The sequence below is a fragment of the Hyaena hyaena genome, unplaced genomic scaffold, assembly GCF_003009895.1.
Source record: "Hyaena hyaena isolate Hyena2069 unplaced genomic scaffold, ASM300989v1 scaffold_1475, whole genome shotgun sequence".
NCBI classification, from domain to species: Eukaryota; Metazoa; Chordata; class Mammalia; order Carnivora; family Hyaenidae; genus Hyaena; species Hyaena hyaena.
Window position 1 is genome coordinate 33,462 of NW_024082108.1, and position 24,303 is coordinate 57,764.

The window sequence follows — 24,303 nt, forward strand, 5'->3', positions numbered from 1 at the left end:
CAGGGCAGAAGGTCAAAACAACAATCTCGCCTTCTTGCACCTGTGTCCTTCCCAGTGACTCTGTCAGAGTGCTTGGCAGGGGAGGACCTTCCTCTGCCATGCGGAAAGGCCACCTGCTGGCCCATCTGTCAGTCCGTCTGTCCGGCAGTCCACGCAGCGTGGGTGCTCTCTCCCTGTGTCCTGCTCAGAGCCTCACTCTAATCAGCACGGATCCTGGAGGGCTGGCAGCGGGGACAGAGAGATACTCGGAGCACCAGGCAAGGCCCGCATCAGAAAGTGCTTGGCTTCTGCAGACCCAGGGGATGGTCCCCCATGCAGTCATCGCTGGGTGTTTGTGCCTGGCTCTGTGCCACCCTTGAAGCCATCAACAAATGGGACAGAGTCCCGAAAAGAGCTACATAGATGATTAAGGCGCTGATGGCATGGATTTATGCGTGAAGATAAAAAGGACTCAATCTGCATAGGTTAACGTAATGAGGATAGAGTTTCGGGGAAGTTCTGATAACTGAATGCTAAGGCGGCACACACATCAGGGAGGAAGAGAAGGCTGATGATGGCTGGGAGGAAAGGCGCTGAAAGCCTGTTATTGCCATAGTTACCATCATCACCAGGTGACACTCCCTGCGGTCTCCGCTAGGAAATGAAACAAAGCACAGGCCTGCTCTCTGGGCGTGGGCATGGCCTCCCAGTGCTATTCACACGGATCCAACCTGCTCACCATTGCATTCATCCTGAACATAAGCCTTGAGTGTCCGCTCGGTGCTCAGCACCGTGCCAGGCACAGGGAATGGTGTGGACTGAGCAGGATGGGGAAGGTTCTCGGGCTCAGGGAAGCTGCATTTGGGGAGGGGGAGAGTGAATGAGTAACAACAGAACTGAAGATGAATGAAGCGGCTTCAGACAGTGGGGAGAGCCAAGAAGACAATAAAACAGGGTGAGGAATGATAGGGAGACCCCTGGGTAGAGAATAGGACCATTCTAGAAGGCATGGGCTGGGAAGGCATCTCTGAAGGGAGTACGGAGTATGCCAAGGGGAGACACAGTGCAAGAATGTTCCAGGACCGGGATCAGCAAGTGCAAAGCCTGGGGGAACCTGAATGGGCACGGTCCATCCCAGGGAGAGAAAGGAAGAACAGTGGGCATGGGGTGAGCAGAGAGAGGCACATGGGGGCTTGATCATGAAGGTCATTTCTATACCAAGAACAAGGGGAAACCAAGTTGATAGTCAAAGAGCATCAGATAATACAGAGATCTTTGTTTTATTTAAATATGACTTGAGCTATTTTCTCTTAGAGCTCAGCCTTCCTGATTATGTTTTTCTTACCCTAATATTAAGATTAATTTGCATTCCCTTAGCACATACCAGCTGGTTGATGTAGTCGATTGACCTGAGGTCTGTTGATTGGCAAGGAGGAGGCAGCCTGCCCTGGGAAATTGGCCATGTGCAATCTACATGGTGGATAAATGACACACGGTAATTTAAAGCTGAGTATTAGATGAAGCAAATCAGAACAAAGCAAAAACCCAAAGAGGAGATTGGAACCCTAGGATCCTTCGGTCCTTCTAAAATTCCACGAGTCTCTGAGAATTAGAAATAACAGGTTTATGGTCCTGCTGCTTTGCAGATAGCTCTGTTTATAAGAGAGGGGGAAGCTTTTATGCCAATTACTCCCCAAGAGTTACAAAATCTATTGATTTGATTGATGCTACTTCCCGAGGAGTCAGCCGGTTAAAATGCCATCTCCACGGGCTGGTGAGTCCTGGGACCTTTGTTTAAACAGCCGCCAGACCCTTCCGTGAAGCCCTCCTCGGCTAATGAGAAAAGGGGAGAAAATCCCCAAAGGATCTTGAGTCCCCTTTTCCCACATCATCTCAAAAATGCACAGAGAAGCACATCAGTGCTCCATGATCTTTACTTCCCTAAAACGCGTGTGCCTGGTCCCAGTCTGTCTGCCTTTGTCTCTTGGCTGCTCCCACGCCAGCCGTGTCTTTCCCATGAGGGTACCTCACTTAGCACGATAGGGGTATGTACTTGGACTCCTACTAACTGAGGGTTTACGTGTGTGTGTCCCCCAGTTTTCTGTGGGCTCCCGGAGGGCAGAAGTAAGGCCCTTTGTGGAGACCTGGGGGTGGGGGGAGAAAATAGTGCTGCCCTGAGACCACACCGGAAATCGGTCTGGGCGGGGCTCAGCCCCCAGCCTGGCACTATCGCCTGTTGCACGGACTGGCCCTGGTTCCTTGCTAACATCCCGGGTCCTCTGTTCTCCCAGGGATGACTGCAATCCCATGTGCCTGTCTGGGGATCTTCTTGGGCGGCCTCCTGGTGAAGAAGCTCAGTCTTTCCGCCCTCGGGGCCATCCGGATGGCCATGCTCGTCAACCTGGTATCCACAGCTTGCTACGTCTCCTTCCTCTTCCTGGGCTGTGACACGGGCCCCGTGGCTGGGGTTACTGTTCCCTATGGAAACACGTAAGTCCCGCAGATGTCTGTTTGCGCCCCTGCCTGCCCTGGGGGGATGGCTGGCCGCTTCCTCGGTGGTCGGGTGACAGAGCCAGCTTTGTCCCTGGTTACCGTCAGTGGAGGGTCCGATGATCTTCTGTGCATCTCCCTCCCAGTGCCAGAGAATCCACGTGGACCCTGTGGGTGGAGAGAGCAAGGCCGTTCCACTCCACAGCTGTGTCCCAGGGTGGCCTGGAACCCGCCCCGAGGTGGGGGGGGGGAACCATCCTCTCTTCACTCCCCACAGTACTCCTACCATGTTGAGCATTTGACTTTAGGAGCGATTAGAGATGATACAGAAAAATTTTATTTTAAAATTCATCTTAAGGGTGCCTGGGTGGCTCTGTCGGATAGGCGTCCGACTCTTGACTTCAGCACAGGTCATGATCTCAAGGTCCGTGGGTTCGAGTCTCTTGTCGAGCTCTGTGCCGTCAGCGCAGGGCCTGCTTGAGATTTCTCTCTCTCCCTCTTTCTCTCTGCCCCTTCCCCACTCATTCGCACCGTCTCTCTCTCTCTCAAAATAAATAAATAAAAACTTCTTAAAAATTCAGCCTAAAATGAAAGACAGACTAGATTTCAACCATTCCTGAAATTATCCGAAGCTATCATTAGTCTCCCTTAGTAACTGTAAGGTCTCATCCACCGGAGGTATTGATAAGTATGGGAGGGAGAAGGAGGTGGGGAATAAAAGGAGAAAAGAGGGACAAGTGAAGGAAGTTAATTCTTACGGGACACTTTTTTTCTAGTTATTATCCCAAGACTTTGACCTAGAATCCACAGAATTGCCCCAGAGGGAATTAGGGAGAGTCCAGCATCCATAGCTGTCTCCTTCCTGTGTGAGACTCTGAAGCTGCTTGGGGGTCAGTCTGGAGCATCAAGGGTGCAGCAGAATTAGCCTGCAGGATACCAGTTCCTCCTCACACCAGTCTCCTCCTCCAAGCAGGCCATCAGGCTTTCTCCTGAAGTCCTGTTTCTAGAAGATACAGGCACCCGCAGGGTCAAGCAGGCTGAATGCAAGAACACAGGTGGAGGCAGCTGTCTGTATATTCACGCATGGTCCAGGCAGTCGTGTGCCCCTCCATTCCCCTTTACGACCACCGTGGCCTCTTCTGCCCGCCCCACCCCCCAGACCTGTTTCCTCCCTCTCCCAAATATGGCACCTCCTGGCTTGTGCATGCCATAAATAACAGCTTTTGGAGAGAAAGACCGCCAGCCTTAAACTGTGCCAGCTCTCAAGCTGTAAACTTGTAGCGGTTCAAAGCATAGGGTCATACGATAATGAAGTTCTTCTTCATTAAAAAAAATTAAAAAAAAAAAAAAGCTCAGGGACTACAATCCAACTGCTAACGGTCCCCAGATTGGGAGAGCTCCAGGACCCCCTCCCCCTTTCCCATGAACAAGGTAGGTATATTTGATCAGGTGACTCAGCCTGGCTCTGCCTCAGTTTCTCTCTATCAACCCTGTGGGGTTACCCGGAGAATAAGTGAAATATAATCCGTGCAGTACCGTGAATAGCGCCTGCCACATAAATTGTCAGATATCAACGTCATCATCGTTACTATGAAGTGTTCTGGACCCTGGGAGGCTCAGCTGAAAATAACGGGCCTAGAACGAGACGCTGCCTCTCTCACGGAGCTAACAACGCCCACTCCGCCCTTTTCCTCTTTGCAGTCAGCGTGCTCTGGGTAATTGTGCCTTTAATGGTACAAAAGGAAATTTAAAATAACTTGTGTTCTTTTTCTCAGGAAGTTGAATCACACAGACAATAGTTTTTGAAGCCAGGCTAGTTGAGGCGGTGTTAAGCATCAGGAGGGTATGCCTGCTGGGGAGGGATGAAAGAGACCTCAGGACTGCCCCGAGGCGGGGAGAAGTCTGTGTTGGGCTCAGCCTGGCGGAGGTGCTGGGTCAGGGAAGGAGGCAACAGGGGCTGAGCTGTAGTGATCGTGAGCAGCATCTTGGAGGAGAGGCCAGCTGAGATAAGAAGAGGCTTCTGCCTCTGGGCAGAGGAAGCTCACAGCTTAGCACCACTGCCTCGGCTCAGCTCCCAGAGGTGGCGCTGGGCGGGTCCTTGTGGGACAGGGAAGGGGAGATCCTAGGAGCAGAAAGCAGTAGTGCCAGGTGACTCATCACAGCAAAGGACCCAGTGATCCAACTGAAATTGACCTTCCTCTGATGGGATTCCATGTTTCTGTTCTTTTCCAGCTCAGCGCCTGGCTCGGCTCTGGACCCCTACTCGCCCTGCAATAAAAATTGTGAATGCCAAACCGATTCCTTCACACCCGTGTGTGGGGCAGATGGCATCACCTACCTGTCTGCCTGCTTCGCTGGCTGCAACAGCACGGTATTGGTGATTTTCTGACGGGAGGGGATGGGGCGGGAGACTCAGGCAGCCCAAGTAGCTTAAAAGCCGTGGTCAGGGGCAGGAGTGGGCGACCACACATGTTCCATATTTTATGTACCTGCACCGCGACTGTTTCTCAGACTCCATCGCAGTCTAGTAGAGGACCCTCTGTCAGTAGAATGCGTAGACTGTCCAGTCGGTCAGCCTTTCCTGCTAAGTCAAATAGGTTTCCAGAAAGTGTCACGGAGCAACAGAAAGTTAAAAAAAATTCAAAGGAAGCTGTAGATATGGAGCCAGAGAAAAAGATTATGGTTCAAGGCACTCACAGAGGGTGTCCGTGGAATAACCCGACTCTACTGGTAATGAGCTCCCCATCACCAGAAGTATGTAAAGGAAGACTAGAATACCATTGATCAGAGAAGATAGATGTCTTCGAAACCTGAGACTCTCTGACACTAATTCAACCTCTTCCTTACTCGGTTCTCTTTGCCTTTTTATTCTCAACAAGATACCTCCCACCTTTTCCCATCCACCCTCTAAGCTTTTTTTTTTTTTTTTTTTTTTTTTTTTAAATCCGTCCTTCTCAGTATGAATTTTCCAGTTGGCCATCAGCCTGCAGTTTTCCATGTTCCCTGCATGAAAACCTGATGCTAAGGGACTGGTCACCAAGTCATGCTTGTCCCACGTTCCAGGTGTCTCTCACACCTGCCTGTCTTCTGCATCCACAACACCACTGGCCTGGTGCCAGCCCTCCTGGTCTCTCCCTTGGACAAGTGTGGCAGTTGCCCGACTGTCCTCACAGCTCCGGGTGGCCCCCTTCTGGCCCATCTTCTACACTGCAGCCAAAATGATTTCTGCAACACTGCAAAGGACCCCATGGAACGCTACCCTGTCACCTGTAGGTTAAGATCTAGGCAATACTTACCTGGCAGAGGAGATACCGTGATCAAGATCTAGGCACTGAACTGCCTTTGTAGGGGTCTTCAGCACATGTCTGTCCTCAGCCATTCTCTTCCGCTCTACTTCCTTTTAGTTTGTATTCAGCTTCCCCCACACAACGTATGTCTGTTCACACTTCTCTCCCCATTTGCCTACTCAACTGCCAATACACTACTCGAATTCCCCCTTCTCTGTGAAAACACCCCTTCCCTTCTTTAGCTTTGGTGTTCTTGTTTCTGTGGTTCTCTGTCCCTGTCTCTACGGCATGGTCCTCTCTCATTTCACCGCAGCGATCTGCTAAAAGCATTTGCCACCTGCTCTGATCTGCGAGTGTCCCCAAGGAGGACTGTCATCCAGAAGTGCTCTGTAAATGTTCAGGAATGCACAGATGAGGGGAAGCCTGAGCAAAAGGCTTGGGGGGCTGCTTTAGAAGAATTTAGAGTTGCAATTATTTGTTTCTTTTCCTTCTCACATCCTGTATCTTTTGGGAGCAGCAGTTTCTCTGAAGGAGGAGAAGTCGATCACTTATTTTCATCTCCAAAGATTTCATTTTTCTTTGCTCTTAACATTTAGATTCCTGGCCAGTTATTAACATTTTTCTATTGAGAAAATAAATCACTCTGGTGGAAGGGGGGAGTGGTGGTGGGGAGAAACTGATTTTTTTAAATTAGATGATAAAGCAATTTCTTTATGTGCCTGGAAATGCATTTTCAAAATGGATGGGGCCTTGTGAGTGGTTAAAATAAAAGTACAAGCTGTTCTTTTTCATGACAACAACTTTGTTAACATTTTAATATCCCAGAAGTTATTTAAATCAGCTCTGGTCTGTCCTGCTTTGGGAATTAAATGGACTCCGTATCCTGAGACCAAATAGGTCTCTATTTCAGAGCATTCACTGACCAAAAAAAAACAATTGTCTTAAAAATTGGATTTCCCTTGATCTTGCATGTACATGAGTCTTATTGACGAAGAGCCTAAGCAGGCCGGTGACTATTTCCAGCTGCTGAAACAGCACTGTGGGATGCAATTATTGTACAGTGAGCCTCTCTGCTTCCCTCTGGATCTGTCGTTCCTTCTCCAGACACCTGCCTTTTCTTCACATTGCTGGAGGCCTCCTGGCATCTGCTGGGGTGCAGGCAAATCAGAGAGGCTCTCCTCCCGCGATTACGAGTGAGAGATTGAGACAGCCCCGGGCCCCAGGACTGGATGGGAGTACCATTTCTCCTCCAGGGAGGCAGATCTCGCGATACCCTGCCTTCCAGCAGGTGACTGAGACCACGCCTATCCCAAAAAGGGGCCCTTGGGACAACCTTGCCTGAAAAACAACCATAACCGGACATCGCAACAGCAGCAAACTTTTCCAAGAGCCTGCGTGGGCCAGGCAACAGGCCTTCCGCATGTCACTCATGGTCCATGACGGCTTGGCCTAGAGTCAAAGAAATCTCAGGCCACCATCCAAAAATGAGCAGAAAGCAATTTCAATCTTTTAAATCTCTGCTGCAGTGTTTTGAGAGCATGCCAAATGGTGGATTATATTCCTGGTACATTCGCTCCCTCCTTCGTTCCCTCTTCCTGCCTCCAAGCTCTCAAAAAAACTTTTCCACAAACTGAAGGCTTCCTCATCCGTCTTCCCAATTTCCCTCTTTTTTCTTATTATTCCTTCACCGTCTGCTGGAGTCCTCTAGCTTTCCAGGTGTGAGTGCAGCCGTTCTGATACCTGCACCCCCAGCCCTGTGGGTATTATCTCCTCGATCCTCACGGCAGTCTGCGGAGGGGGGTGTTATTTTTACTCCCTGATTGCAGACGAGTCACTTGCCCCAGCTCACGCAGAGCATGGTGGCGTTGGCGTTAGAATGTAGATGGGTCTGACCCCAAACCCAGTGTCTTCCTCTCACTCTGTGACTTTCCTCTTTAGGATGCTTACCTTCTTCCTCCTTGAAAGGACTTCTTCATGCATGCGTGCGCTCTATACGCAAGACACTGTCTTCACAGGCTGCCCCTACTGCCTCTGAAGCCTCAACCTCCCCACTTCTCCTGCCTGTTGAGGAATGACCTGCTATGTTGGACTTCATGGGGTTCCCCGCGACACACCCAGCTCTCCCTTACCTCCAGGCCTTTGCACATGCTGCTCCTTTTATACCTCTGGGCCTTTACACGTGCTGCTCCTTGTATACTTCCGGGCCTTTGCACATGCTGCTCCTTGTATACCTCTGGGCCTTTGCACATGCTGCTCCTTGTATACTTCCAGGCCTTTGCACATGCTGCTCCTTTTATACCTCCTGGCCTTTGCACATGCTGCTCCTTTTATACCTCTGGGCCTTTGCACATGCTGCTCCTTGTATACCTCCGGCCTTTACACATGCTGCTCCTTGTATACCTCCGGGCCTTTACACATGCTGCTCCTTGTATACCTCCGGGCCTTTGCACATGCTGCTCCTTGTATACCTCCAGGCCTTTGCACATGCTGCTCCTTGTATACTTCCGGGTCTTGCACATGCTGCTCCTTGTATACTTCCGGGTCTTTGCACATGCTGCTCCTTGTATACCTCCTGGCCTTTGCACATGTTGCTCCTTGTATACCTCCTGGCCTTTGCACATGCTGCTCCTTGTATACCTCCGGGCCTTTACACGTGCTGCTCCTTGTATACCTCCAGGCCTTTGCACATGCTGCTCCTTGTATACTTCCGGGCCTTTGCACATGCTGTTCCTTTTATACCTCCTGGCCTTTGCACATGCTGCTCCTGGTTTGCCTCTGTGCCGTTACTCATGCTGCTCCTTTTATCAAGGAGGGTCTTCCCTTAAGCCCTTCAGATGCACAATAGTTCTTTATCTGCAGCTGAGAAGCCTCCTCCCCGCTCATCACTTCTTCCAGGGCTGCATTAGAACCTTGTCCTGATGTCCTCCTGAGTCCTCCGGCACTTGCTCTGTCCTGCAAGGTCAGACCCTCCTTCCCCTGTCGAACAGCTTGTTTACTCCTGCCTCTCTCTCACTGGGCTCCAGCGTCCAGCGATGGGGTTGGGGTTTTCTTGTGGACCCTTGCATTTCCAATGCCAGCCATGGCTCTGGCCCCAGGCTTCCTGAACACCTGGCTGGAGGCCCCGTGCTGTCCCCAGGGAGCCATGGGCGAGAATACTACTCCCTTGAATAGCATTTGGCAGCCAGTAGAATGGCTGGTACGGATCTCCATACTAAAGCCCCAGTCCTTGGTATGTCCCGTTCACCTGTAACTTTCGTCAGAACCTGTGAAAATTTTCCATAATTTCCATTAAATGTGACTACATCACCAATCACACAATTCTGATTATAGGGAAACCTGGTTAGCATTGGTGGCTTGCTGGTACTAGACTTTCCTTGCTGCCCTGGCTTAGCTTTTGTGTTTTATGTTCCTATGTCCTATCTCGTTGAGAGATCGCAATGGGCGTTTCCGGGATCGCGTTAAATGTACATTGCTCATTCATCTCCTTGCATCGGACTAGGAGGGGCTGACAGAAAAGAGCGTGTGTTAATTTCGTAAGCTTCCTTTGGCTTGAATATATTGTCCAGATTGTTTCTGTACCTTTCACTCTCAGAAGTAATTATTCCAACAGAAGGTGGGTTGGTGTGCTGCTGGAAGTCATATCCTTTTGATGTACTGAATAATTGACTCAAACAAAGGATTGTATCAGCCACCAGTAGAACGTTGGAAGTCAATACAAGTCCAGCACAGCAGTTTGTAGGCCGCTAATGAGAGATCACTAATCTATCCACCCCCCCAAGCAGGCAACAGATAGGTGTCGAGCACCTATTTGAGCAGAGCCCTGAGCCAGTTCTGTGCAGGGGGAGGGACGGGGAGCCCACTGTGGACGCATGCAGGTAGTTTATTGTTGACTATCATGGATCTCAGCCCTGCCTGCCTATTAGGATCACTTGAGAGCTTTTAAAATATGAAGCCTGAACCTCATCTTTAGAAACTCTGATTTCCTTACTGTGGGATAGGATCCAGGTGTCCGTATCTTTTTAAAGCACCCCTCCCCTAAATGTTTCTGGTACATAACAGAGGTTGAGAACCATCGTTCTGCTGTAGAGCATCTCCACCTCGGCCCTGCTGACGTTTGGGGATGTGTCTGTCTTTTCAGTAGCATCCCTGAGCTCCGCCCACCAGATGCCAATAGCAACACCCGCTCATTTGTGAAACTGGCAATGTCTCCAGATATTTCCACAGGTTGTGGCTGGGGGCAGAAGCCCCCACAGTGGAGAACCACTGCTCTAGGAGAGGGATGGGTTCCTATGTTCTTATCTTTCAAGAAACCGTGTCCAAGCTGACAATGAGCATCCAGCCTTCGACGTCCTTTTCGTTCTCACCTTTGTGTGTTCAAGCACTTGGGAAACAGCAGGAGACTAGGGGTGCTATATCTGCATAGTACAGAAGAAGCAAACAGTGTAGACACCCTCTCTGCCCTCCAGATGTGCTTACTGTGGCCTGAACCATCATTTCAATGGTCTGTGCATTTCCTAACAAATCTGGATTCTTGGCCTCTCTGTAAAAGTTGGACGAGAACTGACTTGGCCAAGGCGGCCTCACAGGGCAGCAACTGTGGCTGAAGCTGAGAAATGGTCAAACCCACAATAAGGCATTTGATCTCCTCTTAGCCATAGTCTCCCCCACTGGCTACCCCTTACTCCTGCACCAGTTTTCTTACCTGTTTCCTGTCTTGCCCTCAAAGGTCTGGAGTTTGCAAGCCGTCTCCTAGAACCTGACCCCATTTGTTGATTTCAAAGTCCGTACTCATTCAGGTGATGGCTTGTCAGAAGATGCAACTGTTCTGAAATAAAGCCCGATGAGGGCATTACCACCTGAAACCCTAATATATCTCAGGCGCTAGACTAGGCACTAGAAACAGAGCTGGGGGGGAGGGGTGCCTGGCAGGCTCAATAGAAGAGCATGTGATTTAGATCTTGGGGTGTGAGTTCAAGCTCCCATGTTGAGTGTAAATTTACTTATTTAAAAATAAGTAAATGAGATACCTGGGTGCTTGTTTGGTTAGGTGTGCATCTTTGGCTCAAGTCATGGTCTCGTGGTCTATGAGTTCGAGCCCCATGTCGGGCTCTGTGCTGACAGCTCAGAGCCTGGCCCCTGCTTCGGATTCTGTGTCTCCCTCCCTCTCTGCCCCTCCCCTTCTCACTTGCGCTCGCTCCCTCTTTCTCCCTCTCTCTCTCTCTCTCTCTCAAAAATAATCATTAATTTTAAAAAAATAAAGTAAAAGAAAAAGAAATCGAGTTGGAAAGGCAGGAGCTTATGTTTACTGTGAGATGAGATATAACGTATCGATAGAATTATATAGAAAGGAACACCCATGAGCAACAGCTAACCTATTAAGTGAAACGAGCATATTATAAAACAATATACAGATTATGATCCCTTTTAGTAAAGAAAGGGAAAAATCTAAATATTTGTGTATCGTTACATGGGAAGATCTCTACAGAAGATATACCACCAGCTGCTCACAGAACATTACCTCTGGCTAGAGGCTGAAACATTAATTTTCATGTTTCCTTCACATTTTCTGCAAACTCCTAAATTATCCACAATGAGCGTGCATCCCTTTTTCAATAAGGAAACAAAACTTTTTTTTATTATTATTATTAAAATAACCTGACAGTAAAGGATGGGTGGTTGAATGCTAAGAGGGATTGGTTCAGGGCGGGTGGGGCTGGGGGGCTGGCGCAGGAATTGGTTCAGGGAGGGTGCAGATGTTTCCCCCCCAGAGGAAGAGCAGTGGCAGGGAGCCTTCTCGTGAGGGAGGAGTGGGTGTCTGGCGGTGGCGAGGCACTGGAGCGACATTCCAGCGTGGACTGTGTGTGAGCGCGAGGCTGGCGGGGAGGCTTGGACTTTGTGATACAGGGACAGATCCCGTTTGCAGAAGAGAGAGACAGAGCGGGAAACACCTGATGCTCCCTCCTAGCACCAGCCACATTTGTGCCTTGCCTGCACCCCCTTCCTCAGGTGGCTGGGGCCCAGAGCATGGGCTTGCCACTCCCCCAAAGACCAGCCCTCCCCTCCCCTTCCTGCAGGAGATCATTGAGGCTCTGCCCGATGTGCTCTGGCTCCTGCGTTACAGGTGATGAGAGTGAAAGGTGAAGGTGCGGCTTGCTTTTGTCTGAGCATTTTTCTCCCTGGCCATTATCCTTCAGCCAGTGACCCTGAAAGGGAACAAGAGAGTCTATTTCTTCTTGTGGTTTTTCAATATCCCCTTTGCCAGGAGGCACGTGGGTTGTCGTGCGGAGCGTTGACGTCGCTACCTAAAAATGCCGGCTTGGGTTGGGCCAGTGAGGTGAAGAGTCTGAGCTGCCAAAGGACAGTAATAAACGACAGGAGGGTGTCTGAGAACCTCCACTGAATCGTGAAAGAATCTGTTAAGTATCTAGGACTCATAGGAGCACGCTGTCACTGGAAGGAAAACGTCCCAAACTCCCGAGGTGGTATGGCAGCCCTCTGCTGTCCCCTCATCAGGATGTGACAGCAAAGGGTCAGAGGTCTCACAGGACAGAGCACTGTGCATCCTAGCACTGTCTGCGACAAACTGTCCTTCAAAGCACAGGACTAGAGCCCAAGCTTTAATAGAGATTGCCATTTCTGCCTCATAACTGAATACATTACAGAAAGGAAACCAGAAAGAATATTCCAGAATTTGGGGGAATAACTCTCTACCTTTCCACATTTCACAGCAGACTTTCAGGACAAATAACCTCCTCACCCACCCCCATACCTGTCCCCTCGCAAGAGTCCTCTTTCAAGCCAGACACCAGATTTATTTGTGCAATTAATTGATCCAAGGGGAAAAGACGCAAACACAAACGACTTCATTTGCTGGTATTTTCGAAACACTGCAGATGTCTTTTTTTTTTTCTCCTTGTAAGACGAGCTGTCAAAATAGCATGCTTATGATTTCCTTCGTCAATAGAAAATTAATCTGAGATTCTAAAGAGTAATTTTTCTATTTTCATGGTCTCCAGCTTTATTGTAATTATTTATCCCCATCATTATATGTGAATAGAAACATTTCTCAGTCTAAATTAATGACTGAATGTGGAATAGAAGTACGATTTTCAGTGACTACTCTTCATTGATTTCTTCTTCCTTTTGTAATGTTCTGCAGTGGTTTTTTTTTTGATAGGTGATATATTTGTGTTGTTCAGAAATCAAAAAGTATAAAAAAGAGGGAGTGGCCTCTGTCTTCTGTCTCCTGTTCACCTGTTTTCCAGCCGACTATCTTGCCAAGTAGGTAATTGCTATGATTAGTTTCTTGCGCCTCCTTCTGGATTTTAACGCATATCCGAGGTCTTTCTTATTCCGTACCTCTTTGTTTGTAGGCTTTTTATTGTTAATAATTTATAGTGGCATTCTTTCCATATCCGTACGTAAAGAACACTCTTGTATCTTTTCTAGTTTTAACAGCTACATGGTCTTTCCTTGCATGGATCTGTTGGAGCCTGTTTAACCAGCCCCTGTGACGGGCATTCATGTCGCTGCATAACTTTGGGTCTTGCAGACACTGTTGTGGCTCATCTTGTACTTCTGCCATGTTGTGCCCGGGCCAGTCTGTCTGTAGGATAAGTTCTTGTAGAATTTACAGCTCCCTCCCCTTCTGTCCTCTGGGTCACCACTGGTCGCAAAGCTTTGCCCGCCCTCCTCCCGTGCGAGCACAGTGGTGGTCTGGTTATCAATATGCTGTTATCAGGATGCACTTACTTCCAGGAAAGCCAGATCCTGCCCCCACCTCCCGCCCCAATATGTGACGCCAGACAGAGAATGTTCCTGTGATGAAGGCGGCAAACATGGCATTCCTTCCCCCAGATTGGTGAGCCGGGAAGACGTTGCTTTGAAACGGGGATGGAAAATTGGACGTTTGCCAGGTCAGGAATGATGCGCCAGTGTCCCGGAGTCTGGTGCACTTTCTCAGGCCTGAAATATATTGGGGACCGCCAAGGAAAGCACTTGATTCGGGCCATGACTGTCTACAGGCGGCTTCTGAGATCCGTCTGCTCTTTGGACTGGCCGGATGGGACTGTTGTGTGCAGACAGGGTGAGAATTAGGATTCTGGTCTCTGCCATCTCCTTAGTCAAGTGGATGGTTCTGTCACATCCGGATCATCTCTGTATTTTCTAGCTTCGTGCTTCTTGGAACGTTTGCAAGTTTAGGGGTTCCCATGTAGATGCCTGGTTAATATCAGTGGAAGGAGAGCTGTTCCTCCACTTCCTTTCGGTTGAGGGTAGGAGTCTGAAAACCCATAGGTGGAAAGTTGTTTCTTGCAATGATGCAGCCTGGGCCTTGTGTTCTCGTCTGTGCTTCTTCCCACTGCATGTGGACATCTGGGTGGACGTTTCTTCCCAAACAGCTGCCTCTGCAGCCAGTGTCCCTGCAGCTCCATTAGGACGATATCCAGGTCCATCTCGTGCCACCTAAGCCCAAATGACGGATGCTTCTCCATCTCTTGCTGTGTGACCACGGCTTAGCATGTTCCCTTAGATTTCCCTCTTGGAGGGGTCACAGGAATGTCCCAGGTGCCTGCCCCCACCCCCAGACCATGGGACCACCCAGCGTTTCCTGGTCATTGTGTCAGACTGAGTCATCTGCCCAGAAAGGAGTCGTATCCATCTCCCTGCTCCGACCCTCTGGCTTACCTCCTCCCCAGCCTCTTCCATAGCTCTTCTCAAATAAGTTAAATCTGAATAAATAAATAAATACAGATTTGCCTCCAGCCTCTGGGAGGGACCCACCCATTTCCAGCCTCCCTCCTGGGCACTAGCCAGACGACATCTACATCAGTTGCGTGTCTGACTTCTGCTCTTGTGGTGTTAATGACCCTATGCATGCTCCATTTCTGTCCAGTAGGACTGCAGCTGCCCTTGGCGTGTTCTTGTCCCATCCCTTTCCCTGGCTTTGTGCACCTTCATCTCTGTCCCTTTGTCTTGGCTCAACTCTGCTGCCCACTCACTCCATTCCCAGGACATTGGCTTCATGGACCCATGCATCCCCTCCCCAGGCCAGACAGAACTGTGCAATCGCTGTCAGATAGTCTGAAATAACGATGTCTCATTTTTGTCCCATTCCATTAGAGCTGGAACACAGACCTAATCCAGACTGGGTCCATTTCAGAAGGGGATTTCTTAGAGCAGAAACGAGCCAGGCAGTTTTCCTTTCATGGTAAATACAATGCAGTCGAGGCCTAATCTGTGTATTGGGCAAAAATCTAAGACTGAGTCTTAGATTAGACCTATTGTAATAGGTCCCAATTACAGATTACTTCTTAAACAAAGCTTATCAATGACACGGTTTATTCACCAGGTTCTGATCCTGATTACTCAACTGCAGGACTCACATCACAGTCCTAAGAGGCTATGTGAGTCAGAGGTCAGTTCCTAGGGTAGTTGACTAAGCAAGACCATAGCCATCCCCATGGGGCCTGTTCCTCATGTATACCTGTGCATTCTTTGGGTCCGTGTTGTTTTTAGACCCCTACAGCTGAATCTCTCTTTTCTCTGAGGCTACGACAAGAATCAGAGACAGAAGGATCTGAGGGTTTGAGGAAGGACTTAGGATACAGTGACATGAATAGACCTTGAGATCTATTGATTTATTCAGTAAATAGCTGTTGAATCCCTGTTATGAGCCAGGCCCTGTCCTCTGGAGCTAAGGATAAATTAGGGAGCAAAATCACGGTGATGTCTGGCCTTACTAGCCTCAGAGTCACGAGGAAGATGGATCGGACGTGGGAGTAAGGGGCAGAGTCCACATTCCCACCCGGTGTCCAGAGACTTAATAGGGTTCCATGTCTCAGGCTAGAGATGCAGAGGGAAAGGATGTTGGGCAGGGGGAGGTGTGCCTGTCAGGGCTTGGTCAGGAAGCAGCACCCACGGGTATTTTGGAAATAAAGAATTGAGTGTAGGAAGTAGAGCTCACATGAACATGGGGGAGGTTGAAGAATTAAAATCTTGAAGGCTCAGAGGACCGATCTTTCCCATCCCCAGAAGCACCGGCTCAGATGGGTAAGAGGGGGGCTTGTGGGAAGATCCCAAGAAGCTGTGCTCATATGGCTGCTCTGTGAGATGAAAGGGGTTTTGGCCATGTCAGCAGGTGGACAGCCAGATCGGGAGAGGTGGGCCTGGGGGCTCTGCTGTCAGCAGTTCAGATGGGAAAATCCGTGCAAACGGATGCTAGGGCCAACTGGCACCTTCTGGGCACCTCTGTGGGCATCATGCTTGTGTCTGACCTTCAGAGTGTAGTGCCCTCTGCTTCACTTCTGCCTTCCAAATCACCTGTGTACCCCTCCTGTCCAGCTCTCACCCACGCAGGGAAGGGCATTCTAGGGAAATAGTTCCCAGCTGTAGATGGGGAGGAGTGCCAAGCTGACAGTGTAGAATCCAACTTGGGGCATTTGTTCCTGGATTCAGCATGGAGATGGCGACATGCTTGGAGTCTTGGAACGGGACGTAAAAAGTGGGTCTGGGACGGTCGTGGGCTGTGGAAGCCAGGGAGGGGAGGGGCTCAGAGGCACGCGCTCCTAGGGGCCCCAGTAAGAGAAAAGTGGACAGTGAGGTCAAGATATGGAGGCCCCCAGAGAGCTTCGCATGATCTGGCTCCTACATGTGGGGACAGAAGCCAGCTGGAGTGAGTGGGAGCTTGGAGGAGGAGATGGAGGTGGTGGGTGCAAACAGCTAGCAGAGTTTGGCTGCGAACCTGGGGTCTGGGGAGAGCAGGAACAGACTCCTCTCCTGGGCAGGAAGAAAGGTGACATTGAAGTTGTTAGTGGGGGAGCAGCCCTGCCTCCTGATAAACACAGATAAGGATTCATTGGCCATAGGCATTCTCAAACCATCTGCAAAGTTTTACCTGCTCTGTCTCAGCACCGTGAAACGCTCAGGACAATGCACATAAGACATGGTCTTCCCCCAGTAACCACGAGGTCTCCTCAGGAGGGTGGGGAAGGCTCCCCAGCGGGGTGTGGAGTGTGCCTTCCTTCTGGGGCTCCTCGGGGCTCAGGGCTGGCCCAGCCGGGGGAGGCCACTCAGGGGAAGGAGGTTTTACAGAAGAGCTAGGAAGCCCCCAGGGCAGAGGTATGTGGGAAGGGCCAGAGGGGCAAGATCTGAGCACCTCTCATGGGAATTAGAGTAAACACCGCAGGGTGCTGTAACCTGGCCACTTACACAGAGGCACCTGCTTTCGGCACAATGCTTAGGAAGAAGCATCCAGCCCCACACCACATCTGCCCACATGGATAAGCACCCCTGGGCAGGATGCAGCCATGCAGGGTGGCCCTGATGGGGTGGGGGGCTGGGGGAGGCGGGCACAGAAGGGCTTCTGGACATCCCTGAAAATATCCCATGTGACTTGATGGGATAAACCCCCCCCCATCTGTGCTCTGCTGTGGGGGAAAAGAGAAGAGGCCAGAGGGAGGGTGGAGATGGAGAGGAGAGGAAGAGCAACGTGAAAGCCAAAGGGGATGTGTTTGACCCTCAGGAGGATTTTCCTTGGCGTTTGCTCTGAAAGCAGAGCAGTCCTGAGAAGAAAAGCAATGAATCATTTATGATTGTTTTCATTTTGTATTCATTAAAGGTCTCTGCACTATTATTATTGAACCTTAATTGGCTCGGCGCCCGCGTGGCACTGCCTCTCCCAGACCCTGCCCCTCCCCTTTGCCATCAGAAATTCTTCTGATGATGATTCTGGGGCCAGACCTCGCCGGGGACCAGGGGCAGCTGGGCAAGAATCCACCCACGAGATCAAATGGAATGCAGCCACTTATTTTCCCCCTCCTCGGATCATGTATTAATAAATGTGTCTGGTTTGGGCTTTAGTTCGCTGCCTGCGATCTGCTCCCAGCTTCTGGCAGCTCTTAGCCCTCCTTGCTTCTCCTGCCACGTGAGAACTTTCCCATTAAGCTGCCTCCCCTCTTCTGGTGGCCCCCCCCAACGGGAGCAGCAACTGACAATGCACATTCTTTGTTCCAAGTGCCATACTAGGCACTGAATGAGCAACACCGTGCTGGTTACCTGATTTATTTCTTTTAATACACTTCATTGTAATTATAATGGCATAAAAGGGGACAAATTGGCAAGTAATTATAACGTTAATTTGGCAATGTTTTATCCTGCTGTGGAAGCATAGTTTCCTCTCTAATTGTGGGGGGGGGGGGGACACGTTTGTCTAGGGTAGAGCCTATTGAGGGATTCTTGAGCATGGACATGAAATACACAGGAGATGGGGAATTGGTTCTTCTCCCCATAAATATTCCTTTATTTGCATGTGTTTTGCAGCCTCCTTAAAAAGCTAACTTGTTTATTCAGGCCTAATTAATGGAATGCCACAGAATGCATAATTAGGCTGTGCCAGCTCCACCTGATGGATGGCTTTGGAAACTGGAGATGCCCCCAGTTCAAAGGACTCAATACTTCCGTTTCAGAATCTCACCGGCTGTGCGTGCCTCACGACTGTCCCGGCCGAGAACACAACCGTGGTTCCTGGAAAATGTCCCAGTCCTGGGTGCCAAGAGGCCTTCCTCACCTTCCTGTGCGTGATGTGTGTCTGCAGTATGATCGGGGCAATGGCGCAGACACCCTCGGTCATCATCCTTATCAGGTAAGCTTAGACTCAGGGACTAGATAGCCAGGCTCCCCTGTCGCCCTCCCTCTCCCCATGTCTTGCTTAGCTGCAATGCTCTGGGAGGTCCGAACTTCAGATGTTGTGTGAGTTTTACAAGCCAGCTTCCCCAGGTTGATAGGAATCAGTTACATTTGATAGGGACCTCACATGAGGCCAGAAAGCACGCCCAAGGGAGATGATACTTTCATATCCTACCAAGAATAGACCCTGCAGGTGATTTTGAATGTGGTCCTATGTTGATTTTTGCAGAGAGCAGGAGTGTTAGAGTAAAAGGAAAAAGGCATTGCACTAGCCAAGTCTCCAAGTCCAGCCCCTGTTCATCCACTGATGAGCCACATGACCATGGGCACATTTTCACTCAGATTTGTTTCTGAATTCGGGCCCAGGAGCAATGTCATTGATCCCACCGGCCTCCTTAAAGTGGTGTGGGTCACACTGAGGCCATGTGTGATTGCCCACAGTGACTGCTCTTATATGGAACGACCCATAATCTGGTCTCTCAGGACCTTCCCTGGGGGTGGGTGAGGTGCCTCAGTGGTGAGCTTTAGAGTCCTATTGTGAGTAACTTCTACATTTCCAAAGTTACCTAGATTTGGGTGAGGAAACTAGAAATGGAATGCTCCATCCACCCTGTGTCTGTCTTGAACCAGAGGAAGTGACCCCAAACACAGACAGACCCTCCTTACAGGAATGCAGCCATCTAAACAGACCAGGGCACTCCTAGGGGCTAGCAGCGAGCTGGAATGAGCTGCTTGAACGTGACCTGTACAAATGCACATTCCCAGCTGCTGTTTGCAGCTTCGCTCTCCTTCTCCCCATGTCTACCACATTTCCTGATCTCTGTTATGAATTCCTGAGGAAGAGCATTTCTCCAAAGTGCGTATGTCATCTAGAGGGTCATTAGCAAAGCCTTGTTAATGTGCAGAAGCATTAAGGCAACAATAGCAAATTGCCATTTTATACTTTCTAAACTTGAAAAATCAATTTTAAACATTATCACCCATTGCTGGCAAGGCTGTGGCAAAACTGGGCTGGGTAAAATCACATATGGCTGGTGGCATTGAAAAGCCTATCACTCCTTTCAAAGAAGCAATATAGCCTTGTGAATCAAGAGTCATAAAAGTGTTCAGATTTTTTATGAGGTAACCCTACCCCTTAACACTTAGGAAAATACTTCTCTGCCAGGAAAACAGCTTAGTGCAGGCAGATTTTTATTACAATGTTAGCTATAATAGCAGAAAAACCTGAATTGGGATAATGAATTAAATTATAGTACTGTACCATAGCTCAATGGAATAATGAAAAATTCTTAAGAATGTGAAAAGTACTTATGAAGTGAACTATTGCATTGAAATTCTGTACGGAGGTTGATTGTATATAGTAGGCATATGAACAAGACCCATCAGGTCCTAGGTACGGCTGTGTTATGGACAACTTACTTTTCATGATTACAAATTCCTCTGAAGGTGTGTTGTGTGAGTCATCCACAAAAGGCACCAAGATGCAGGAACAATGACCTTCACGACCATTAGCTGTGACGGGCCCCCTTTTGTCCTCTCCCCGTGACTTCTGTGTAAAACCCAGCTCACTGTTTGTGACTGGCAGACGGAACACAGAAAGTTGATATCTTAATCACTTCTCAATCTCAGCTTGATAAACAGCCCTTGGGGATTTTCGGGGAAATATTCAATTTCTTTAAATAGATCAGCAACAGATGGCCTACGTGACCTAGGCTGGGCCTCAGCCGTACACGATGTACATCACACGTATGTACCTATATTGACGGCCAGGGTAGTGCCTTATTCTGTCACTATCCCAGTCCATTTGGCCATCACAGATGTTCTACACAGGCACAAGGGCACAGTCTAAGCCACATTCCAGGTGTATTCCGGCCCTTGACCCATTCCAGAGCGATGGCCCCCCTGTAACCCGTGTAACGGCAGTGCTCAGAACATCCACAGGTGAGGATACAAGCTAACACCCACTGCACCACCCCCCTTCAGAGCCAGCACTGAGCTCCTGTTTTAATCACATGTTTACATCCTTATTGGCATTGCCTTTTATAGATGGGGCAGTAGAGGGCCAGAGAGTGGTTAAGCTATATTCACGAGGTCGTCAGCTAGTAAGTTGTAGACCTAAGAACCCATCCCTGGCTTTGCCGGGAACTTTCCATAACATCCAGACCTGAACCCTCCATTTTTCCATAAGTACATCTGAGAAGGAAGATTTCCCCCGTGAGAACAAGTTCCCCAACAGGATATGAAGGAAGATCTTAGTACCTTGCTCATTTTATTCCTGATGACATGATAGCTAAAAGGAAATCAAATTTCAAGTAACAAATATTCTAGCTCATTACACCAGCACATTTTCTTGAAAAGGAGAATATGCTTTTATTTGTCTTCCAATTCAATACCTTCAAGTGGATGTGCAAAAACCAGAACCATGGAGCCGATAATAGCTCCGATGAACTTGGATTTTGTAACATGCACATTCTAAAGAGAGCTGGCTGTGTTTCTGTCCAGAAACCTCGATCTCATCATTGACATTTTACAGGATCTGCCTTAATCAGCCAGAGTGGTTTCCCCATCACTCCACAAAAGTCTTACCCTACTTGTCTGTATCCCACTCTTTACAATTGAGAAGAAATGGGTGTTTCCCCAAGAATAACACCTTTTTAGTTTTCACTGAAAATCTTAGAAATACGGCAAAGATTGTAAAGCCTACATCTATGTTCACTACAGTTTGACGATGTCTTTTGGTCCATTCTACCAACAAGCCAATGACATGCCCACTGAGGCTCAAACCAGGTAGTAGCTCAATGGCTGGATGGCATTGGAGATTTGGATGAATGACCCGTGGGGTCATGTAAGAATATAATTCTAGCTAAAATAAATACATAGATAGATAGACTGATAGATCATTTATCTATCAATCAATCAGTCTACTAAATCCATGGATGGGTTATATGTTCTGGGTACTAGATATCCTAGTGGATTTAGACATCCTATTGTTAACTTTGTTTCTAACATTTATTTCCTACAGAATTGACTGCCTATGTCCTCCCTGTATTGCATGGGTCTTCCTGGTCTTTCAGCCATATTGAAATGCTTCTGGTGTTTACCAAGGCTCAGCCACACTGGACTGGCTCTAGGCCTAACTAGGTCCTTTCAGGGGTCATAGTCATGTGCTTACTTCCCCATTTCCCCTAGGGACTCTTGATAGGAATGAGATAAGGGGAAGTTTCTCTGCCACTGGTGTCCAGGATGACCTGAAGCATATGTGCATGTAGTCAGTGAAATACCTCTCCCTTCATGTTCCCTCACCACCCCACCAAGAGATAGGGCTGATCCGAGTCATGAGTGGGAGACGTGCCCACCCATCCACCCACTTAAATGTTACTCAACACATCATCACTGTACTCACAATGAACAAGTTACAGTCCCTAGCCTCAAAGAGGACAAGCATTGAGTTAAGACTGGTTTCAAGAGTAAGAGGCATTATGGAAAAGATGTTATCAGCTGTGAGGGCACCCTGTCTAGATTTGGTCATCATTTCTAAACCCCATCTACTGTCACACTTATCTTAGAAAATGTTACCCTCTGAGAGTGTTGTAGAAAATGTGCGAGAGGATTGTTCTAAGGGACTATTCTAGATAGACCAAAGCCAAGGAGAGTGAGTCCATTCAGAACAAAGAACCATGACCAAGGGGTATTGAAACTGGATACAGCCAAATGGATTATTCTGCAAATGGTCCGTCTGGGGTGACAGACCGTGATCATCTGGTTGATATCACAAAATGACCCGAGAAGGACATGGGTGTTCACGGCTCTGGCTGTTTGAAAAGCGTTAAGAAAAATGGTCTTCCCAGTTCCTCCCTCCCCAGTATGTGTATTCTATCAACTTAGGATTGTTGATGTTTGTCCTGGCAAAAGCAAAATGCCTTTAAATGAAGACTTTAGGAACCATATTTGCATGTGTTCCTCCCAATGACAAGATTAGACTTAGTATTAAAAAAAAAAAAGGGGGGAAAGAAAAAACCCTTAATTTCTAGAGAATGGCTCTGAGGGACATCAATGGATGACTCTGGGGGTCTGCTAATTAAAGAGGACTGATAAGAATCTTTTTCTTTTTTCCTTTTCATCTCTTTGCACGTAGGACAGTCAGCCCTGAACTCAAGTCTTACGCCCTGGGAGTCCTGTTCCTCCTCCTTCGTTTGTTGGGTATGTATGCTCTCCTTATTCCCTCAATAATGAATTGGATGCTTATGACCAGGTGAGTAAATATCCACGAATTTGTCCCACTTCTTGAGCTTGTCTTTTTTTCCTTCTATGAGGTATAATTAGTAATAAATGAGAAATCTTAAGTCTATAAATTTTGCTTAGCATTTAGACCTGTGCACTCTCTGGATTCTGCAGAGTTTTCATTTATATAAGCTCTGTCTTTGGGCCACACTGGATTCTCACCGGCATAAGGAGGAAAAGTGATGGCCCCAAAGGGAAAAACATTTGATGGTGTAACGTGGCTCCCTCATTAAGCAAACCCGAGCAGCTTGTGAAATGCTTCATTTATGGGCTGCCGGCTGGGACAGAGAAGCGTTCCGACAGTGCCTCACAAATGGAAACTTTGTGCCCTTTAAATTTTTCTAAACTGATTGAGTTTATTTACCTTGGGTTTCCAGGATGGGGCAAATGTGACCTTCACGCTATAGAGGCTGTGTTCCAGGGTTTGGTGTGGATAAAAAGAATGCAGTCTAAGCCTGATATTTTTAAGTTGAGAAAACAGAGGATGGGGATATTCCATGGTTCTCCCTGGGTCCTGGGGCCACACAGAAAAGGCTAACCAGGGAACCCAGCTGCGACCCGTCTCCCTTTAGACTTCTGTTGCTTTATGAACATCCCTTTGTCAAGGCCAAGATCAAGACAGTCACTTTCTTTTCCTTCAATAATGGTGGTCTTCCTTATGGGCATTAAATGGTAAATAAATGTGTGAAAGGAGAGAACCATGGCCTATATTTTCAGTGTAAAAATTAAACTCCTCATTTGAATATGTAACTGTGGATGAGCACAAAGACTGAGAAATGTATATGGAAATGTTTGTGAAAAATTGGCCATTACCCAAATGTCCAACAGCCAGGAATTAGTTACATCCATTATGATCTAGAATCCCAGTAAGATTTATGTTCCCTTTTAACATTCTGAAAAGTATTTATAGACTTGGAAAGGGCACATGACATTTGGAAGGGGACAAGGTCTATAATATACTAAAGTGTTTTTAAAGAAAAAACATGGAAAAATATTGGAAAGCTAAACACGAATATGCTAAGTTATTGTCTTTGAATAAAGACGTTATAAATCATATATTCTGGAAGTTTTAAAATTTTGAATATATATGTACCTATTACTTAAATTTTTTTAATGTTTATTTTTGAGAGAGAGGGAGACAGAGTGTGGGGGGGGGGGAGGGGCAGAGAAAGAGAGGGAGGCACAGACTCCGAAGCAGGATCCAGGCTCTGACCTGTCAGCACAGAGCCGTGAGATCATGACCTGAGCTGAAGTCGGACGCTTAACCAACTGAGCCACCCAGGTGCCCCATATGTGCCTATTACTTTTATGACGAGGTGAATTCCTGTATAATTGGCATATGGAAGAATATGAAGGAGCCATTCATAAGGTCCTTCCTGGAAAATGGTAAGTACAGGGCCTGTCACCTCCTCACTTCCCTTCTCCGCCTGTAGCCAAATATTTCTAATCAGTCGCCATGGTCGGTCCTCCTGTACCCAGGACAAGGTCTCAGAATCCTCATGACAGTTCTCAATCCATGTATGTAGGTACACACTGGGAGACTTGAGTGGCATTTTTATCTTACTTTGATTTTGTGGGAAAC

The 24,303-nt window shown here is 48.3% G+C and overlaps 1 protein-coding gene across 1 annotated transcript in view; it reads left to right on the top strand.

The window, feature by feature from the left end:
* Positions 1–24,303, top strand: part of LOC120225680 (solute carrier organic anion transporter family member 3A1-like) — an 83,516-nt gene that overhangs the window by 32,167 nt on the left and 27,046 nt on the right. The window contains exons 6-9 of the mRNA XM_039223869.1: positions 2,271–2,469; positions 4,702–4,840; positions 18,221–18,396; positions 22,576–22,640. Coding sequence (XP_039079800.1) covers positions 2,271–2,469; positions 4,702–4,840; positions 18,221–18,396; positions 22,576–22,640 — 579 coding nt within the window. The remainder of the gene's footprint in view (positions 1–2,270; positions 2,470–4,701; positions 4,841–18,220; positions 18,397–22,575; positions 22,641–24,303) is intronic.